Raw genomic sequence first — 14,730 nt, forward strand, 5'->3', positions numbered from 1 at the left:
GGCCAGAACATCCGAGTTGTGGGGTTGCTGCGATGCTGGCAGGGGATGGAGGTGAGGAATTGCGGTGGGGCCGCTCTCAACCCAGACAGGCCCGGCGGAATGCCCAAACAGGCAAGCCGAAAAGGGCTGTCCCATTCTAGTCCCAGGAGGTGGAATTTGCCTTGTCAAAGGCAGTTCGGTCCGGCGATGGGACCACATACCACCGCATATCGGAGCTGCTGCTCAAGGCATGGCCAATTCGTGCTGGTCATAGACGCGGAGGACTTGGAACTTGACCCTACCATACAGTTGCCGGCGGGCGCGTGACCCATGTCTGAGTTCGAAGGGGCCGCTGGGCTGCGAGTCCTGAAAGCACAAAAGGGGCAGCCGATGTAGAGAGAAGTTGTATCTCTGGGCCTGAAGAGTCTCTGTGCACCAAGCACCCAGAGTCAAGGATGGGCCACATTGCAGGAAGGAGGGTAGCCAGAGAGTAAAGGCAGAGAGAGGTGACACGATTGAGTACCCATCCTGGCGCCTCTTGACATTTTGGCTGCCAGTTATCTATCGCGGCCGGTGTGCGCTCTTGCATGAGTGCATCTCGCAAATTCAAGCCCCCGTCCATCACAACCCACAACGCACGCATCACGACGACGAGGACGACGAGGCCACAACTCCCCTATCCCAGCCGCTGCCAGTCGCCACCTCGCAGCAGGGTGCGCCTGCCTGCAGGGCACTGCATACTCGGGCGACTGCCGCGACTGCCACGTCTGGTAAGCGATCCAACCACGAGCGACGCCTGACCTCCCAGTCACAACATTCACCATTGCTCGTTGGCGCTGGAGTAAGTATTAGTCCATGCCATTGATGAGATGGACACGCCTCCGCAATGCGCTTCCAGGGCCGTGGAGCAAAGTGGAGAGCAGGGTCTTGTGGGCAAGCAGGGATCCCCCGCTAGCAACATCCTGGGATGCCATCATGATGAGACGGGCCCGGCCTGCCCTGATCAGTGATGAAGCGCCGCACATCGGAATGGCCACAAAGGCTCTAAGTTGGGCTTCCCGAGGAGCTGTTGCTGCTCCACCGTGACTCGAGGCCGCATCGGCTTGACAAGGCCCGGCACAAGCTCGTCAGGCTTGACAAGCTCGACCAGCCCGGGAGCCCTTATATAAGTGCACCTCTCTTCGTCATGCCCTGAACTGGTCGCAAACTCTATCTTGTGCTCAAGCGACACTACTCGATCCACGGTAGCACCGTCTGAGGTCTCGTTTTCCTCCTCGGCACTCAAAACACCACTGCACACAGCCGCTGCTCTGCGAGGCTCCAAAGAGGCGACCTCAAAGCTGCATCTGCTTTTTGCCACTACCACCGGCGACCTCAACATTGAACAGCTTCAGAGACATTGATTGCTTCACCAGGCCTTGAAGTCATGGTACGCACTATCCACAACGGGCCATTATCCTGCGAGACCGCGTATTCCACTGGGAAGGCTGCAGCCCGCTCCTCCCCATTTCTCCAAAAGTCATGCCGCCACACGTTACACAACATGAGGAAGCCTCGAATCACATGCTAATCTCATCTTACGGTGTCAACGTACAGGCACCACACGGTCTTCCCGAATTTAGCCTCAAGGACAAGGTCCTTATCGTGTCTGGCGGAGCTCAGGGCTTGGGTCTCGTGCAGGCGGAGGCGCTTGCGGAGGCGGGCGCAACTGGTATGGCAACCATTCTTGGCATGCATTGCAGTCTCTTGTCACAATCTTGTCACGTACCAGATCAATGAGTGGGTGCATTGTGGGGAACTTAGAAACTGACATGCCCATCTAGTACACGTCCTAGATCGCCAGCCCGAGCCCGACGCGGATAGCAAGTACCAGAAAGTTGCCAAGAAGGTCCAGGAGCAGTTTGGAACGTCATTCACCTACCATCAAGTCGATGTCAGGACAGGCGTGGACAAGCTCAACGAGATTGCCGAGGAGATTGCACAGAAACATGGCCGCATCGATGGTCTTCTTGCAGCTGCCGGCATCCAGCAAGAAACCCCCGCGCTCGAGTACACTGCAGCGGACGCGGACCACATGCTCGGTGTGAACATTACAGGCTGCCTCATGACTGCGCAGGCCGTTGCCAGGCAGATGGTCAAGAACAAATGGCCTGGGAGCATCGTCATGATTGCCAGCATGAGCGGGACCATTGCCAACAGAGGCTTGATCTGCCCGTAAGCCGCGCCTTGGTGTTTTCAACCATGCCTCCCATATCTTCACCAACTAATCACTGCGTCTAGCGTTTACAATGCCTCCAAAGCAGGCGTGATCCAGCTCGGGCGTAACTTGGCCGCCGAATGGGGCCAGTACGGGATTCGGGTAAACACCATCTCGCCCGGCTACATTGTGACGGAAATGGTCGAGAAGCTCTTTGTCCAATTCCCCGAGCGCAAGACGGAATGGCCGACGCACAACATGCTCAACCGCCTGAGCCAGCCGGAAGACTACCGCGGTGCTGCAGTTTTCTTGCTGAGCGATGCTAGCACGTTCATGACCGGGTCCGACTTGCGCATAGACGGAGGTCACGCGGCGTGGTAGAAGCAGATGAGCGAGGAGCATTGAAGCAGCAACTAATCCGAGGAGGGCGCGCATAAGATTTGTTTGATCGATTTGCCTTGCAATTGCTGCAGCACTTTAGCGGGCCTTGTTCAATCGAGTGTGCTAGACCTCATAATCAAAGTTATTTAACCCGCAGTTACTCATGACTTCATGGCCCAATCTGACGCACAATCATCAGCAGTTGACTTCCAGCTGCCGTGTAAACGAACCTCTCTTACACTTTTTATACAAGCCACATCGTACACGATCATGACAAACAACCCAAAAAGCAAGTCACATTGCCAAGAGTCCCAGTCTTCCTTGTTGCCCGTGGATGTCACTGAGTCTTTCAAGTGTCAAACCGTGATCACACCTCCAACGGGCCAAAAACACCCTTGGCCTTGCCTCCCACCAACCTCGCCACAACGCCCTTTTTGAGATTCAGCCTCTTCTCGATCTGCGCCGCATCCACATCGCCTCCTCCTCCTCCTCCGCGCTCCGCGAGCACCAGGATCTGCCTGAGCGTGTTGACATCCAGGAACTCCCTGTCCACGTTGCCGCCGCGCTCAAACTCGTGCTGCGCGCGCTCGGCGAGCTCCTTGCGGACCTGCAGCGCGTTAAGCGTCGTGCTGTTACTGTTCCCACCACCACCACGACCGCCCTGCTGCTGCTGTGTTGATGTTGTTGTAGCCCGCCCTGTTGGTAACGGCCGCGACGAGTCCCGCGGCGAGCCGAGGGACGATGTGGAGGTTTTGTTTGTCGAGACTGTCGTCGGGCTGGGCTGCTGCTGCTGCTGCTGCTTGGTTGTTGTCGCGGGGGTTTCCCTTGAGAGGGAAGGGTCTTGGACAAAGCGAGAGGCATTGTTGCTGCTATTGTTGTTGTTGTTCCTGGAGAAGCCGCCGTGGCTGTTGACGGTGGACGAGTTGGACAGCGTGGGGTTGGGCGTGGCGACGCCCATCTGCCGCAGGCGCTGCGAGAAGGCGGCGTTGGTATGGTGGTTCGGGTCGATGTCTGCGTTGTTGTTGTTGCTGCTGCGGCCGGAGGAGGGGAAGGCTTGGGGGTCCATGCCGTCTGCTTTTATGGCTGAGTTTTTTGTAATATGGTTCATGGAGTTAGCGACGGGCACTTCTGGGGTTTGTGTTTGGGTACGATTCAGACTGAGGGTTGAAGTATGTTGGGAAGAGACAAGGCATGATATAATAGTCATTGCCTCGTTTGGGACGACGAGAAACCCTCTTCTCTCTAGACCCCCTTCCAGGAGAGACTCACCATCGTCCTTTGTGAAAGAAGCCTGCTGCTGCTGCTGCTGCTGCTCTCTTGGCCGCGGCGCCGGCGAGGCAGCTCCCGTGCCAGCTCCGGACTGCTGCGCCGACGGTGTTGTCGCGCCCCGGGGCGGCCGTACCGCGGACTGGCCGGCTGGTCGGGAGGGGAACTTGCGCGTCGCATACTTTGCCTGGGCGACGGGTTTTGAGGATTTCGCGCCCATTGTTTTTGTTGGTGGTGGGGATCTCTCTCCCTCTCGCTGTCTCTCTCGTGTTGTTGGGTTCGTGGAAGAGCGGGCGGTTGTTATTTGATGAGATCCTTTGGTCATGCACGCGCAGAGGGCGTTTGGGAATACACACTTGGCCGAATATGTGGTGGTAATATTGATGTCGGCGGCGGCGGCGGGGACAGGGACAGCTCTAGCAGGCAGCTCGCTCACCACAACTTTCGCACGTTATTATCGATACAGTAGCTGGTCGTGACGTGGTTGAGACGAAATGGTGCCGATCGCTACTTGCTGGTGTGGGGAACGCGCCGAGTGGGGATCCACTGGCGGGCGGGCAGCGCTCCAAACTGCCTGATGCGGAGGGGCAGGCCAGCATATCAAGCTTGCTCCGACTGGTATAATATTCGAGATATAGAATCCCGAGTGTATGAGATTGGCAATAAAGCGATAGGTTGTACTCAAGCATAAGTGTACTATGGTTGATGTCGATTGGAAGAAAACGAGGGTTTAGCAAGACGTTGCACCCGTGGGTAACCTGGATTCTAGAAAATCCGCCGCAGCTTTTATGTCTCGAGATTGGGCCTCATGCGGATTCGAGGCATGTAGCGGCCTCCAGGCTGCTGATATTCAATGGGCAGCCCGTGTAACAGTGCAAAGGACATGACTATCATGTGTGATGTCAACTCGCTCTGCGGCTGATTGCTTGCATGAGGTCCTTACTAATGCCAGTCGGCATTGAGCGCGTCGCTATTGAGTCTGATAGGCCGGGTCTGTCTCATATCAAAATGCACTGCAACCACTATATTAGGAACCTGATCAACATACACCTCTCCGGCTGCCGCGGCCGCCCCTCTTGGTTGCTTATCTCGCTACCTAGTTCTTCCAAGTCACAGTCTTTGTCCTCGTCCACTCGTCCAGACCCCACGATGCGTTGAACCGGCCGTACCCACTGCTCTTGACGCCGCCGTGCGGCAGCGCCGACTCGTCGTGCACAGTCATGTTGTTGATGTGCACGGCGCCGACCTCGATGCCCTTGGCGAAGCGCAAGCCCGTGCGCAGGTCCTCGGTGAAGACGGCCGAGCTGAGGCCGTACTCGGTGTCGTTGGCGATCCGCAGCGCCTCCTCCTCCGTCTCGACCTCGATGATGCTCACCGCGGGGCCGAAGCTCTCCGTCTTGTACAGGTCCATCTCGGGCGTGACCTTGGTCACCACGATCGGCCGCAGCCGCGTCTTGGACGCCTCCTCGGTCTCGATGGACCCGTTGCCCACCACGGCGGCGCCCTTGTCCGTGGCGTCCTTGACCAGCTTCTTGGTCTTGTCGACAGCCTGCCCCGTGATCAAGATCGGGGCCTCGCCCGACGAAGGAAACACCTGCTCGATTGCCTTGAGGAACTTCTCCTGGAACGCGGCGCTGATCTTCTTGTGCACGAGGATGCGCTCTGTGCTCATGCAGATCTGGCCCGAGTACAGGAACGAGCCGAGCGTGCACTGCAGCGCGGCGTTGTCCAGGTCCGCATCCTCCCAGACAATGGCGGGGGCTTTGCCTCCGAGCTCGAGCACGACGGGCTTGAGGTGCTGGCCGGCGAGCTTGCCGATGATGCGCCCCACGGCAGTGCTGCCGGTAAAGTTGATCTTCTTGACCTCGGAGTGGGCGACGAGCGCCTCGGTCACGACCGGCGCGTTCGAGGGCGCGCAGGTGATGAAGTTGAGCACGCCCTTGGGCAGGCCGGCCTCGTGCAGCGCGTCGACGATGCCGTGCATGACTCGCGGCGACAGCTCCGAGCCCTTGAAGACGACGGTGCAGCCGGCGGCGATGGGCAGGATCACGGCACGCATGCCCAGGATGTAGGGGGCGTTCCTTTGGGATGTCTCCCGATCAGCTTGGGGGCTCCTGTTTCGACCAGAGCGTTCTAAATACAAAGAGGGGGAGAGACTTACCACGGGGCCATGGCGAGCACGACGCCATACGGCTCCTTCCAGACCATGGAGCTCACATCCGGGCTCGCGGTGGTGGGCACGGCGCCCTGGATGGTTGCGACACGGCCAGCAATGTCCTTGAGCATGTCGATGGCATTGCCCAAGTTGAACTCGGGCCAGCCCGGGGGCGCGCCGGTCTCGTCGGCCTGGAACTTGCCCAGCTCCTCACGGCGCGACTCGAGCACCTCGGCAGCCTTGAGGAAGATGTCGCGCCGCTTCGAGGGCAGCGTGCGGCCCCATTCCTTGCCAGCCGCGGCGGCGGCCTCGACCGCCTGGTTGACGACGGCGACGTCGGCGTTGCCGCACTTGTGCAGCACCTTGCCCGTGCCGGGGGCCACGACGTCAAAGGTGTCCTTGGGCTGGACCTGCTCGCCGTTGATGACGAAGGGCACTATGTAGTCGGCCATGGCTAGGTTGTTGTTTGCGATGTTCTCGCCCTTGGCTGTGGCTGGCAGAGTACAGATGGTGTCGTGGAGGGGAGCGTATGTGCTTTGAGGACACGACGACGGAACCCCCTCGATCTTATATACTTAACACAGGACTTCCAAGGTTCCAAGGTTGCCTTCTGGAGACGACGAGAGCAACAAGGGAAATATTGCGGTTCACCCCACTCTCCAAATGATCTCTCCACCGGCCACCCACCATGCCAAGCGCTTGCTCGCCTTCAACCATGACAACTGCTTAGTGGCAGATATGCCGAGGATAGCTGCCGTCCCATCATCGCCTTCGCTGGTGCAATCCAAGCCCGCCTAGGCACGCATCGGATCCCAGTGGGCGAATGCCCTTGTCTGTCCCGTCTCCACGGCCACGGCGGCGCCAGTGCTTCCCCGCACTCTGGCTTGCGCCACCCCGCACCACACGCTGTGCTTTTCCCAGGCACTCCTTGGAGACCTTGCCAGTGCTCCAAATCGCGACGCTCTCCATCATGCGAGAGTCCTAGAGGGCCATGGTCAAATCGTGCCGTCCGTGGAGGGCCTGGTGATTCGGACATGGCATCAACATGTCGATGCTGGGTAATGGTATCTCCAGGCTCAGCCTCGGCATCAAATATCCACCGCACGGCGTAAGTGCTTACACGCCTGGCTATGCGAATAAGCATGATCCCTGTCTGACAGGTCGGGCCTGTAGCTGGCAAGATACAACATGACCTAATCATTGTGGCAACTGCGTGCCCGTACAGACTTGCAGCATCATGACTGCTGCGGCGCACAATGAATCCCAAAGGAGACAATGGTGCACGCTCATGCAGGGGCAAACCAAATCTTGCTTGTTCGGAGCTTACTGAGGGAGCTCCGAAACTTGGCACTCGTTATCGCTTCGTGTAAAAATCCCAAAACGGACCGTCAGCAGAAATGGGAGTATCAAGAGGACCCCCTGAGTAGATATGCCGCTACAGTCGGTGCTGGATTTCACGGACTTTGCAGCAGTTCATAATTGTCACGGTCAATGAGACCAGGCACACGACTTCTTGGACTGCCCCATCGTGAGGTGCAGGATAAACTCATAATGGGTGCTGCTAATCCGCTTAATACTTTGATGCGGGCCGAGCCCTGTGTTGCACCATGACCTCGAATGTATGCGGTTCTCCTGGTAGCGAGATGGCTCCTCCGTTTACGCTTGCGCAACCTTGCCGGATCGAAGAAGGAGCGCACCTCTCCGCGAAGTGTCCAGCTCTTATTGAAGGCATACTGTATCCCATATTCGTGGCCTTTACGAGCAGTGCGGAAAAGGGCCTGCCATGATTTTCGAGTAACCAGTTGAGCTACGGCGCGGTTTCGTGACCAGGTCGAGGTTGGGCCAGCGTGCTGCGCCCGTGATGGGGAATGCAATCCCGACTGGACATCGTATGCCAAGCATATGTTGCACTTTTGGTGGAACGGCCGTCAGTTGCCAGATTTGTCGTGAAGCGGGCAAGTCCCTGGTCGAGCTGTTGGGCTCAAGATGATGCTGGCTCAGGGGGGCAGCTGAACTCCTGCATTGCCATAGATGTTCCGTCTCTCGAGGACGGAGCGGCTGCGCATCTGGCTGACAAACTCCTCTACCTCGAGCTTGACGATCTGCTCGCCAGGAATGACCACAAGGCCCAGATATCGCGACGTCATGTCACTAACGACCTTGTCCGCGCCAGAGAGGATAGCGGCTGCCGCAGCGTCGTCGAGCTGCTGCTTGGACGGCTGCCGATACTCGTAGGTCAGTGCCAGGACGACATTGCTCTCCTGTATAGTGGGACAAGTCAGCATACGTCACACGGTAGCAAATGACTGTTGAGACGAGATCGAGGGAGACGAACGGGGTCGGTGCACTTGAAGGTGCCGACGAACAGGCGCGAGTCTTTGGTCTGGATGCGCAGAGTCTTGTTGATAAGCCCTTTGATGAAGGACTCGGCTTCGGCCTTGTTCTCAGCGAGCGACATCGTGGGAGCGGCTTTACAAGGGCCCCGTGCGCGGCTCTATTCATATGCCATCAGCGCTCTGCCCGCCGTGACTCAAGTAACTCTGTCGTGATGTGAAGTTGTCAAAGGACAACCAGGAACGATGTGTGGTGTCGTGGGGCGGATGGACGAAAATATCCATGGATGCCCCTCCAGTGACCCAAAGGTAGTGGAAACCTTGGGCCTGTGCATAACCTGCGCTATAATTGGTGGTCGCAAGCTCGGCCAGTGAGTATACAGTACTTCTGGGAGAATCCGTGGCTTCCGAGGCGCAACTCTCAGCTGGCCGTGTCGCGTTCCTCGCCCGACAGGCACGATAAAGTGCACCAGGGACGCGCCTTTAGTCGCTGTGCCCTGGTGATTAGCGTCATTGCCCCCACAGGGCAACCTTGACATCATTGCCGCCCTCCAGGCAACAGACGAGCTGACAGCTTCACGCTGCAAAGATCCTCAACACCACGCAAACCACTCGACTCGACTGTACAGGATGGTCAGCCAGACTTGCTTCACAATGGTGCAGCACAGTCATGCACAAGTCCTGCCCTCATCTTGATGCGACCCTTCACGTGCCGACAGAGACTCCCACAAGACCCATCCATAACCGTGGTGGTGCAATCACCACTGCCACCTAGGCGCCATGGGTGTGAATGGCCTCTGGACCGTCCTGCAGCCGTGCGCGCGACCGACAAACCTCGCCACGCTCAACCGCAAGCGCCTCGCCGTCGATGCCTCCATCTGGATCTACCAGTTCCTCAAAGCCGTCCGCGACAAGGAAGGCAATGCGCTGCGCAACTCCCATGTCGTGGGCTTCTTCCGGCGCATATGCAAGCTGCTCTGGTTCGGCGTCCGCCCTGTCTTCGTCTTTGACGGAGGTGCCCCGGCACTCAAGCGCCAGACCATCACGAACCGGAAGCGCAGGAGAGAAGGCCGTCGCGACGATGCCGTCCGCACCGCCGGCAAGCTGCTCGCCGTGCAGATGCAGCGCATCGCAGAGGAGGAGGGAGAGAAGAGGCGGCGGATGGCGGCGCTGGAGAACACCGGAGCCCACACGGCGGAGATTGAGACCGAGGAGCTCCCTGACGAGAGCAAGCTCGTCTATGTCGATGAACTTGGCATGTCGCAGCAAGAACGCCAAAAGAATCGCAAGTTCTACAAGCAGGATACATACCACTTGCCCGAGCTCGGCGGCAGCATCGATAGCATGGGCCGGCCGGAAGACCCCCGGATCATGAGCATCGAGGAGCTGGAAGAGTACGCGCGACAGTTCCATAGTGGCGAGGATATCAACCTCTATGACTTCAGCAAGATTGACTTTGAAGGCGACTTCTTCAAGAGCTTGCCCCCCGCGGATCGCTACAACATTCTCAACGCGGCCAGACTCCGAAGCAGGCTGAGAATGGGTCTAAGCAAAGAACAGCTCGACGAAATGTTTCCAGACCGGATGGCGTTCTCGCGGTTTCAAATTGAAAGAGTGAAAGAACGGAACCACCTGACGCAGCGCCTGATGAAGGAAGCTGGCATGACTGGCACCGATCTCACGCTGAGTGGGACCTCGAGGATCGCTGGTGAGAGAGACCGCGAGTACATCCTTGTCAAAAATGAAGGGGCAGAAGGCGGCTGGGCGCTTGGTGTTGTTAGCAAAGAGAAGGACCGAGGCGAGATCCACAAGCCAATCGACGTCGATGCGCTTGATTTCCAGTATCAAGCAAAAGATGAGCAGGAATGGGAAGACGAGGATGAGAACGACTTCGAAGACATTCCGATTGAGGGCCTGAATCGGCTACCGAAGCTTAGTGGGGCTGCTGCTCTTCAAGGCATCGCAGATGAAGAAGCTGGCGGATTCATGGTTGAGGACGACGAGGAGTCATTGTTTGTCGCCGGCCCAGAAGCTACGGAGGCTAACGATACGCTTGCTGGGAGTGCCGCCCTGCCGCAGAGCGATGAAGACAACGACATATCGCGCGCCATAGAGTTATCGCTTCGGACCCAGCATGGCAAAGGTCAGACACCACCAGAGGAAGACGATGATGTGGAATTTGAAAATGTCCCGGCCCCCGAATGGACGCAGAAGGCGGTTGAGAAAGCTCGGCCTCTCACAACGACGAGCGGCAAGGTTATTGCGCACATTGTCAACAATAGAGCGAATGCTGCTGTGCCAAAGTCCAAGCCAACGCAAGGGATGCCTTTCCAGGACAGCGATAGTGATGACGACCTGGCGGCTGCACTCTCGAAAGCCAAAAAGAAGAAGGCACCAGCGCCAAAACCGACACCGTCAGTCGAGCCTGTGCGGCCAAACGTCAAGAATCCGTTTGATGGTCCGTTGCCGTTTGAGAAGTTAAGCTGGAAGTCTAGTATTTTTGCCAGCAAGTCACAACAGCCGAAGTCGCCGGCTGCCAAAGGGGATGGCAAAGCCAAGGAGCAGGAGGACGACGACATGGCGGGAGGATTTGAGAGAGATGATGATGCACCAGCGTCGGAGGCGGTGCCTGAGCCTGGTGCAAGCAATACAGACGACAAGAAGCCTCGACCGCTACCCCCATGGATGGTTCAGGATGAAGAAGATATCCGGGAGTCCATGAGAGCCCAAAGAGAGCTCGAAAACGAGATTAATGAGGCTGACAGGGAGGCCGCAATGGCGGAAGAGAAACGTCGACAAAAAGAAAATTTTATTGAAATCGACTCGTCCGACAATGAGAGCGACGTCGAGATTCTAGATCAGCCACCGGCGCTACCACAAAGGCAAGGTCCTGCTGCACTTGAGGTACCCTTGTCTCCAGCTACATTGACCAGAATAAGCCCACCGCTGCCAGATCCCGTGGACGGCGTCGCTCAATCGCGCGCGGCGACGACTCGTGCGGACGCCACCTCAATCGTGGATGTGGAGGAAACTGCACCAAGCAAGGACATTCGTGCAGATGAGTTCGCTCGACCAGCGGAAGCATCGTCGCCCGAGCCTGATTTCGAGGAGGTCGACATCATGCAGCCGCCAGAGAACGGGGATTCTGAGCAGAGTACTCACGACGCAACACCAGAACCTGAATTTGAGGACGTCCCTGCTGCCGAGCTACCACAACCTGCCGTTGAAACCGAGATTTCTACCGAGATTTCTCCCGAGATTATGCCAGACTTGACGGCCGACATCGATTTTGAAGGCGCGATCAACCCCGAAACTGGGGAGCAGATCTTGGAAGACTATGACGACGAGTTTAGTGATCCCGAGGACGAACAATTGCTGGCTCAGATGGCCGAAGAAGCTGAAGAGCATGCTCGCTTTGCCAGCCAGCTCACGAACAAGTCGGCCAAGGATGATCAAGAGGCTTATGAGCGCGAGCTCAAAGCACTACGTACGCAGCAGAAGAAGGATCGGCGTGACGCAGACGAAGTCACTCAAATCATGATCACAGAGTGCCAAGCACTGCTCCGATACTTTGGCATACCGTATATCACGGCGCCAATGGAAGCCGAGGCACAATGTGCCGAGCTTGTGAATATGGGCCTTGTCGACGGTATTGTCACTGATGACTCGGATATCTTCTTATTTGGCGGGACACGAGTCTACAAGAATATGTTCAATAGCAACAAATTTGTCGAGTGCTACCTCTCAAACGACTTGGAGAAGGAGCTGTCTCTAGGCAGAGAGCAGCTTATTGCGATAGCACAACTTCTGGGCTCCGATTACACAGACGGCCTCCCCGGCGTGGGACCCGTGACAGCTGTCGAAATCCTGTCTGAGTTCCCAGGCAGAGATGGCCTGGCAGCCTTCAGGGACTGGTGGCAAGATATTCAGATGAACAACCGCCCCAAGGAAGCCGACCAGAAGTCAACGTTTCGGCGGAAGTTCCGCAAGTCACAGGCCACCAAGCTGTTCCTCCCGCCGGGATTCCCAAGCGAACCTGTGTTTGAGGCCTATCTGAAGCCAGACGTCGACAGCGATCCAGAGCCATTCCAATGGGGCGTTCCAGACGTCGAAGGCCTGCGGCAATTTCTCATGCAGACGATTGGCTGGAGCCCGGAGCGCACCGACGAGATTCTTGTCCCTGTCGTCCGGGACATGAACCGCCGCGGGGTTGAGGGCACACAAGCCAACATCACACGGTTCTTCGACGGCGCCGTGGGCGTTGGGGCCAAGGAAGCCTTTGCACCGCGTCAGAAGGGCAAGACGAGCAAGCGCATGGTCGAGGCTGTGAACAAGTTACGTTCCCATGCGGTCGTGGAAAGCCTCGGTGGCAGCGGTCCAGATGCACAAGCTGGTGCAGATGACGACAACGCCGCTGCCGCACAAAGCACGGCAGCCAACGGCAAGCGAAAGCGCAGAACTGGGCGGCGAGTCACTGACGGCGACGGCGACGATGACGAGGGTGACGACGAGACACACCAAGGTGATGGCTTGAATACGGGCGGTTCCACGACAAGCAGCACGCGTGGCCGATCCAAGAAGGCCAAAGCGAGTTCCTGATTACCGCGGCGTTGAAGAGCTGGACCTGCACCGGCACCCATAAAGAAGGCGTACACACGGCACGTAAAGGTCACGAGATTATGTATATATATACACCAAAGGATTCACTTATCATATTGGACTTTCTACGAAGAAATGAAAGATATTTTCCCAATGATACAGCTGCAATAAACCTGTACTTGCGAAATGAAAGTAGCACCGAACTGGGGCTTCACCCTCCGTGCATCTTGCACGGTCTCGTCACCACCAGTTTCCCCTCTTATGCGATCACTCCTGAGTCCTCCCGAGACACACATCAATCATGGCCGCCATTGACGCCATCAGTCATCCAAATCAAACCGGCCGGCTGACACGCCCCGGAGAGCAGACAGCCTCGTCCGCTCCCACAGATGACTCGGCAGTCTGCGCGTGGGAGTAGTCTCGCTCGGGCATCCCTTGAACTGGGCATTGTGGCTGGCACTCGCACGGCGATGGAGAACAGACTCGTTGTCGTCGGCATCCTCAAAATCTACGCTGTGGCCCTCGTATGCCTCGTTGTTATTGTCGTCGTTGTCGTCGTCGTCGTCGTCGTCGTCGTCGTCGTGGCTGGTGGGGAGGTAGCTCCTGATTCTCGCCTTGGTTAGCAGGGCTCTAGCCGGAGGAGCTGGGAGCTGGTATAGTATGGCAGATTGTTGTTGTTGCTGCGGGTGCAGTGCTGGAGCCTGCGTGTTGTCGTTGTTGTTGATACTGCTCGTGGCGGCTAATGCCAGAGATGCGGCACCGGAGGAGGAGGAGGAGAGACCAGCGTATTGCCGGAAGCCCGCGTAGTGCGAGTCGTACTTGCTGACCTGCTCGATGTCGTAGACGGCCTCGTAGTCGTCCTCGTCCTCGCCGTTGCCGTTAACGCCGTCAGCACTTGGCCGCGAGTTGTCGTCGGCCGCTCCCACGCCCGCTGGCGCCGCCTCTTCCTCCCCCGCAGCAGCAGCTCTGGCCGCCTGCTGCCACTCCTTCTTCATCCGTCCCGAGATATAGAGATGCCTGACCAGCACGGCCCAGCCGAGCACGGGGATTCCCGCGGCGAGAATCAGGCCCAGTCCGCGGGCACACAGTATGCAAGGGTGGTTTTGGAAGCGGCGCTTACTACGCTCACGTCTCCCGGCTCTCTCTGTGGCCGCCGCGGTGCGGTGGAAGTTGCCCTGGTTGATCTGCGGGTGGAGTTGGGCCATACTTGAGAGTGTTGTTTCTGGGTGGCGGAGACTAATAGTGGCTTGTTGTGTCTGGTGCTGTTGCTGCTGTTGATGTTGCTGTTCTTGCACCAGCTTGTCGATTCGTCGGCGGATGGACAGCACCAGCGTGCCCACGAGACAGCAGATGGCCATGTAGATCACCATGAGTGGTATGTACTCTTCGAAATGCTTGTAGATCGTGGTTTCCTGGTCCGAGGTTGGTTCGTCGCCTTCAGAACCGCCACGGCTACTGCTGCTGCTGCTGCTGCTGCCATCATCGAGATTGTCAAAGTAGCTGTCTTGGTTGACTTGGTCCAAACGGGCGTCGTTGTCGTCATTGTCATCATTGGTGGCCACGGGATGGGTCGTGGTACCCTGGGACGAAACTGCATGCTCGACGGCCGCATAAGCCGAATTTGTTAGCCCTGACCTCAAATCTGGGCTGGGCAATTTGGATATATAATTTCTACGTGGTGCGGAAGCTGTCGGAGATGGCCGTTTCCAGGCTGTCTATACCACTGGTCGTAAAGACACGTCGGAGATACACACAGATGTGCGACTAGCCGCCGTCTCCATCCCAACAGCGTCGAACTCATCCTCTGAATCTCCTGCCCC

The 14,730-nt window shown here is 57.6% G+C and overlaps 7 protein-coding genes across 7 annotated transcripts; 2 read left to right on the forward strand and 5 right to left on the reverse strand.

The window, feature by feature from the left end:
* The first annotated feature begins 1,574 nt into the window (after positions 1 to 1,574).
* On the forward strand, positions 1,575 to 2,716 carry B0I36DRAFT_327714 (putative short chain dehydrogenase). The gene is made up of 2 exons (XM_046154504.1): positions 1,575 to 2,193; positions 2,260 to 2,716. Exons 1-2 carry the CDS (start codon positions 2,054 to 2,056, stop codon positions 2,555 to 2,557), a joined length of 438 nt encoding a protein of 145 aa, XP_046010510.1. The 5' UTR covers positions 1,575 to 2,053; the 3' UTR covers positions 2,558 to 2,716.
* Positions 2,715 to 3,847, reverse strand: B0I36DRAFT_327716 (uncharacterized protein). Its single transcript, XM_046154505.1, has 3 exons — positions 3,827 to 3,847; positions 2,797 to 3,640; positions 2,715 to 2,738 (listed from the first exon to the last, which is right to left on the reverse strand). Exon 2 carries the CDS (start codon positions 3,621 to 3,623, stop codon positions 2,925 to 2,927), a length of 699 nt encoding a protein of 232 aa, XP_046010511.1. The 5' UTR covers positions 3,624 to 3,640; positions 3,827 to 3,847; the 3' UTR covers positions 2,715 to 2,738; positions 2,797 to 2,924.
* A 1,072-nt stretch (positions 3,848 to 4,919) lies between these two features.
* On the reverse strand, positions 4,920 to 6,430 carry B0I36DRAFT_364882 (aldehyde dehydrogenase; the record flags this gene model as incomplete). Its single annotated transcript, XM_046159052.1, has 2 exons — positions 4,920 to 5,904; positions 5,985 to 6,430. The coding sequence occupies 2 exons, from the start codon at positions 6,428 to 6,430 to the stop codon at positions 4,920 to 4,922; spliced, it is 1,431 nt and encodes a 476-aa protein (XP_046010512.1).
* A 128-nt stretch (positions 6,431 to 6,558) lies between these two features.
* On the reverse strand, positions 6,559 to 7,512 carry B0I36DRAFT_142339 (uncharacterized protein). Its single transcript, XM_046148390.1, has one exon. It carries the CDS (start codon positions 7,177 to 7,179, stop codon positions 6,688 to 6,690), a length of 492 nt encoding a protein of 163 aa, XP_046010513.1. The 5' UTR covers positions 7,180 to 7,512; the 3' UTR covers positions 6,559 to 6,687.
* A 463-nt stretch (positions 7,513 to 7,975) lies between these two features.
* On the reverse strand, positions 7,976 to 8,436 carry B0I36DRAFT_364883 (uncharacterized protein; the record flags this gene model as incomplete). The annotated part of the gene is made up of 2 exons (XM_046159053.1): positions 7,976 to 8,239; positions 8,314 to 8,436. The coding sequence occupies 2 exons, from the start codon at positions 8,434 to 8,436 to the stop codon at positions 7,976 to 7,978; spliced, it is 387 nt and encodes a 128-aa protein (XP_046010514.1).
* A 406-nt stretch (positions 8,437 to 8,842) lies between these two features.
* B0I36DRAFT_327721 (uncharacterized protein) lies at positions 8,843 to 13,068 on the forward strand. Its single transcript, XM_046154506.1, has one exon. It carries the CDS (start codon positions 9,092 to 9,094, stop codon positions 12,908 to 12,910), a length of 3,819 nt encoding a protein of 1,272 aa, XP_046010515.1. The 5' UTR covers positions 8,843 to 9,091; the 3' UTR covers positions 12,911 to 13,068.
* A 2-nt stretch (positions 13,069 to 13,070) lies between these two features.
* Positions 13,071 to 14,545, reverse strand: B0I36DRAFT_142360 (uncharacterized protein). Its single transcript, XM_046148391.1, has one exon. It carries the CDS (start codon positions 14,278 to 14,280, stop codon positions 13,231 to 13,233), a length of 1,050 nt encoding a protein of 349 aa, XP_046010516.1. The 5' UTR covers positions 14,281 to 14,545; the 3' UTR covers positions 13,071 to 13,230.
* Positions 14,546 to 14,730: the final 185 nt, after the last annotated feature.

Source organism: Microdochium trichocladiopsis (assembly GCF_020744255.1).
Source record: "Microdochium trichocladiopsis strain MPI-CAGE-CH-0230 chromosome Unknown B0I36scaffold_7, whole genome shotgun sequence".
In the NCBI taxonomy this organism is placed as follows: domain Eukaryota; kingdom Fungi; phylum Ascomycota; class Sordariomycetes; order Xylariales; family Microdochiaceae; genus Microdochium; species Microdochium trichocladiopsis.

Bases quoted from the DNA above. Each gene is read 5' to 3' on its own strand.
- B0I36DRAFT_327714 (XM_046154504.1), top strand. From the start codon at position 2,054: ATGCTCGGTGTGAACATTACAGGCTGCCTCATGACTGCGCAGGCCGTT. The intron at 2,194-2,259 runs GTAAGCCGCGCC...CACTGCGTCTAG, and splicing joins AACAGAGGCTTGATCTGCCC to CGTTTACAATGCCTCCAAAG.
- B0I36DRAFT_327716 (XM_046154505.1), bottom strand. From the start codon at position 3,623: ATGGACCCCCAAGCCTTCCCCTCCTCCGGCCGCAGCAGCAACAACAAC.
- B0I36DRAFT_142339 (XM_046148390.1), bottom strand. From the start codon at position 7,179: ATGATTAGGTCATGTTGTATCTTGCCAGCTACAGGCCCGACCTGTCAG.
- B0I36DRAFT_327721 (XM_046154506.1), top strand. From the start codon at position 9,092: ATGGGTGTGAATGGCCTCTGGACCGTCCTGCAGCCGTGCGCGCGACCG.
- B0I36DRAFT_142360 (XM_046148391.1), bottom strand. From the start codon at position 14,280: ATGGTGATCTACATGGCCATCTGCTGTCTCGTGGGCACGCTGGTGCTG.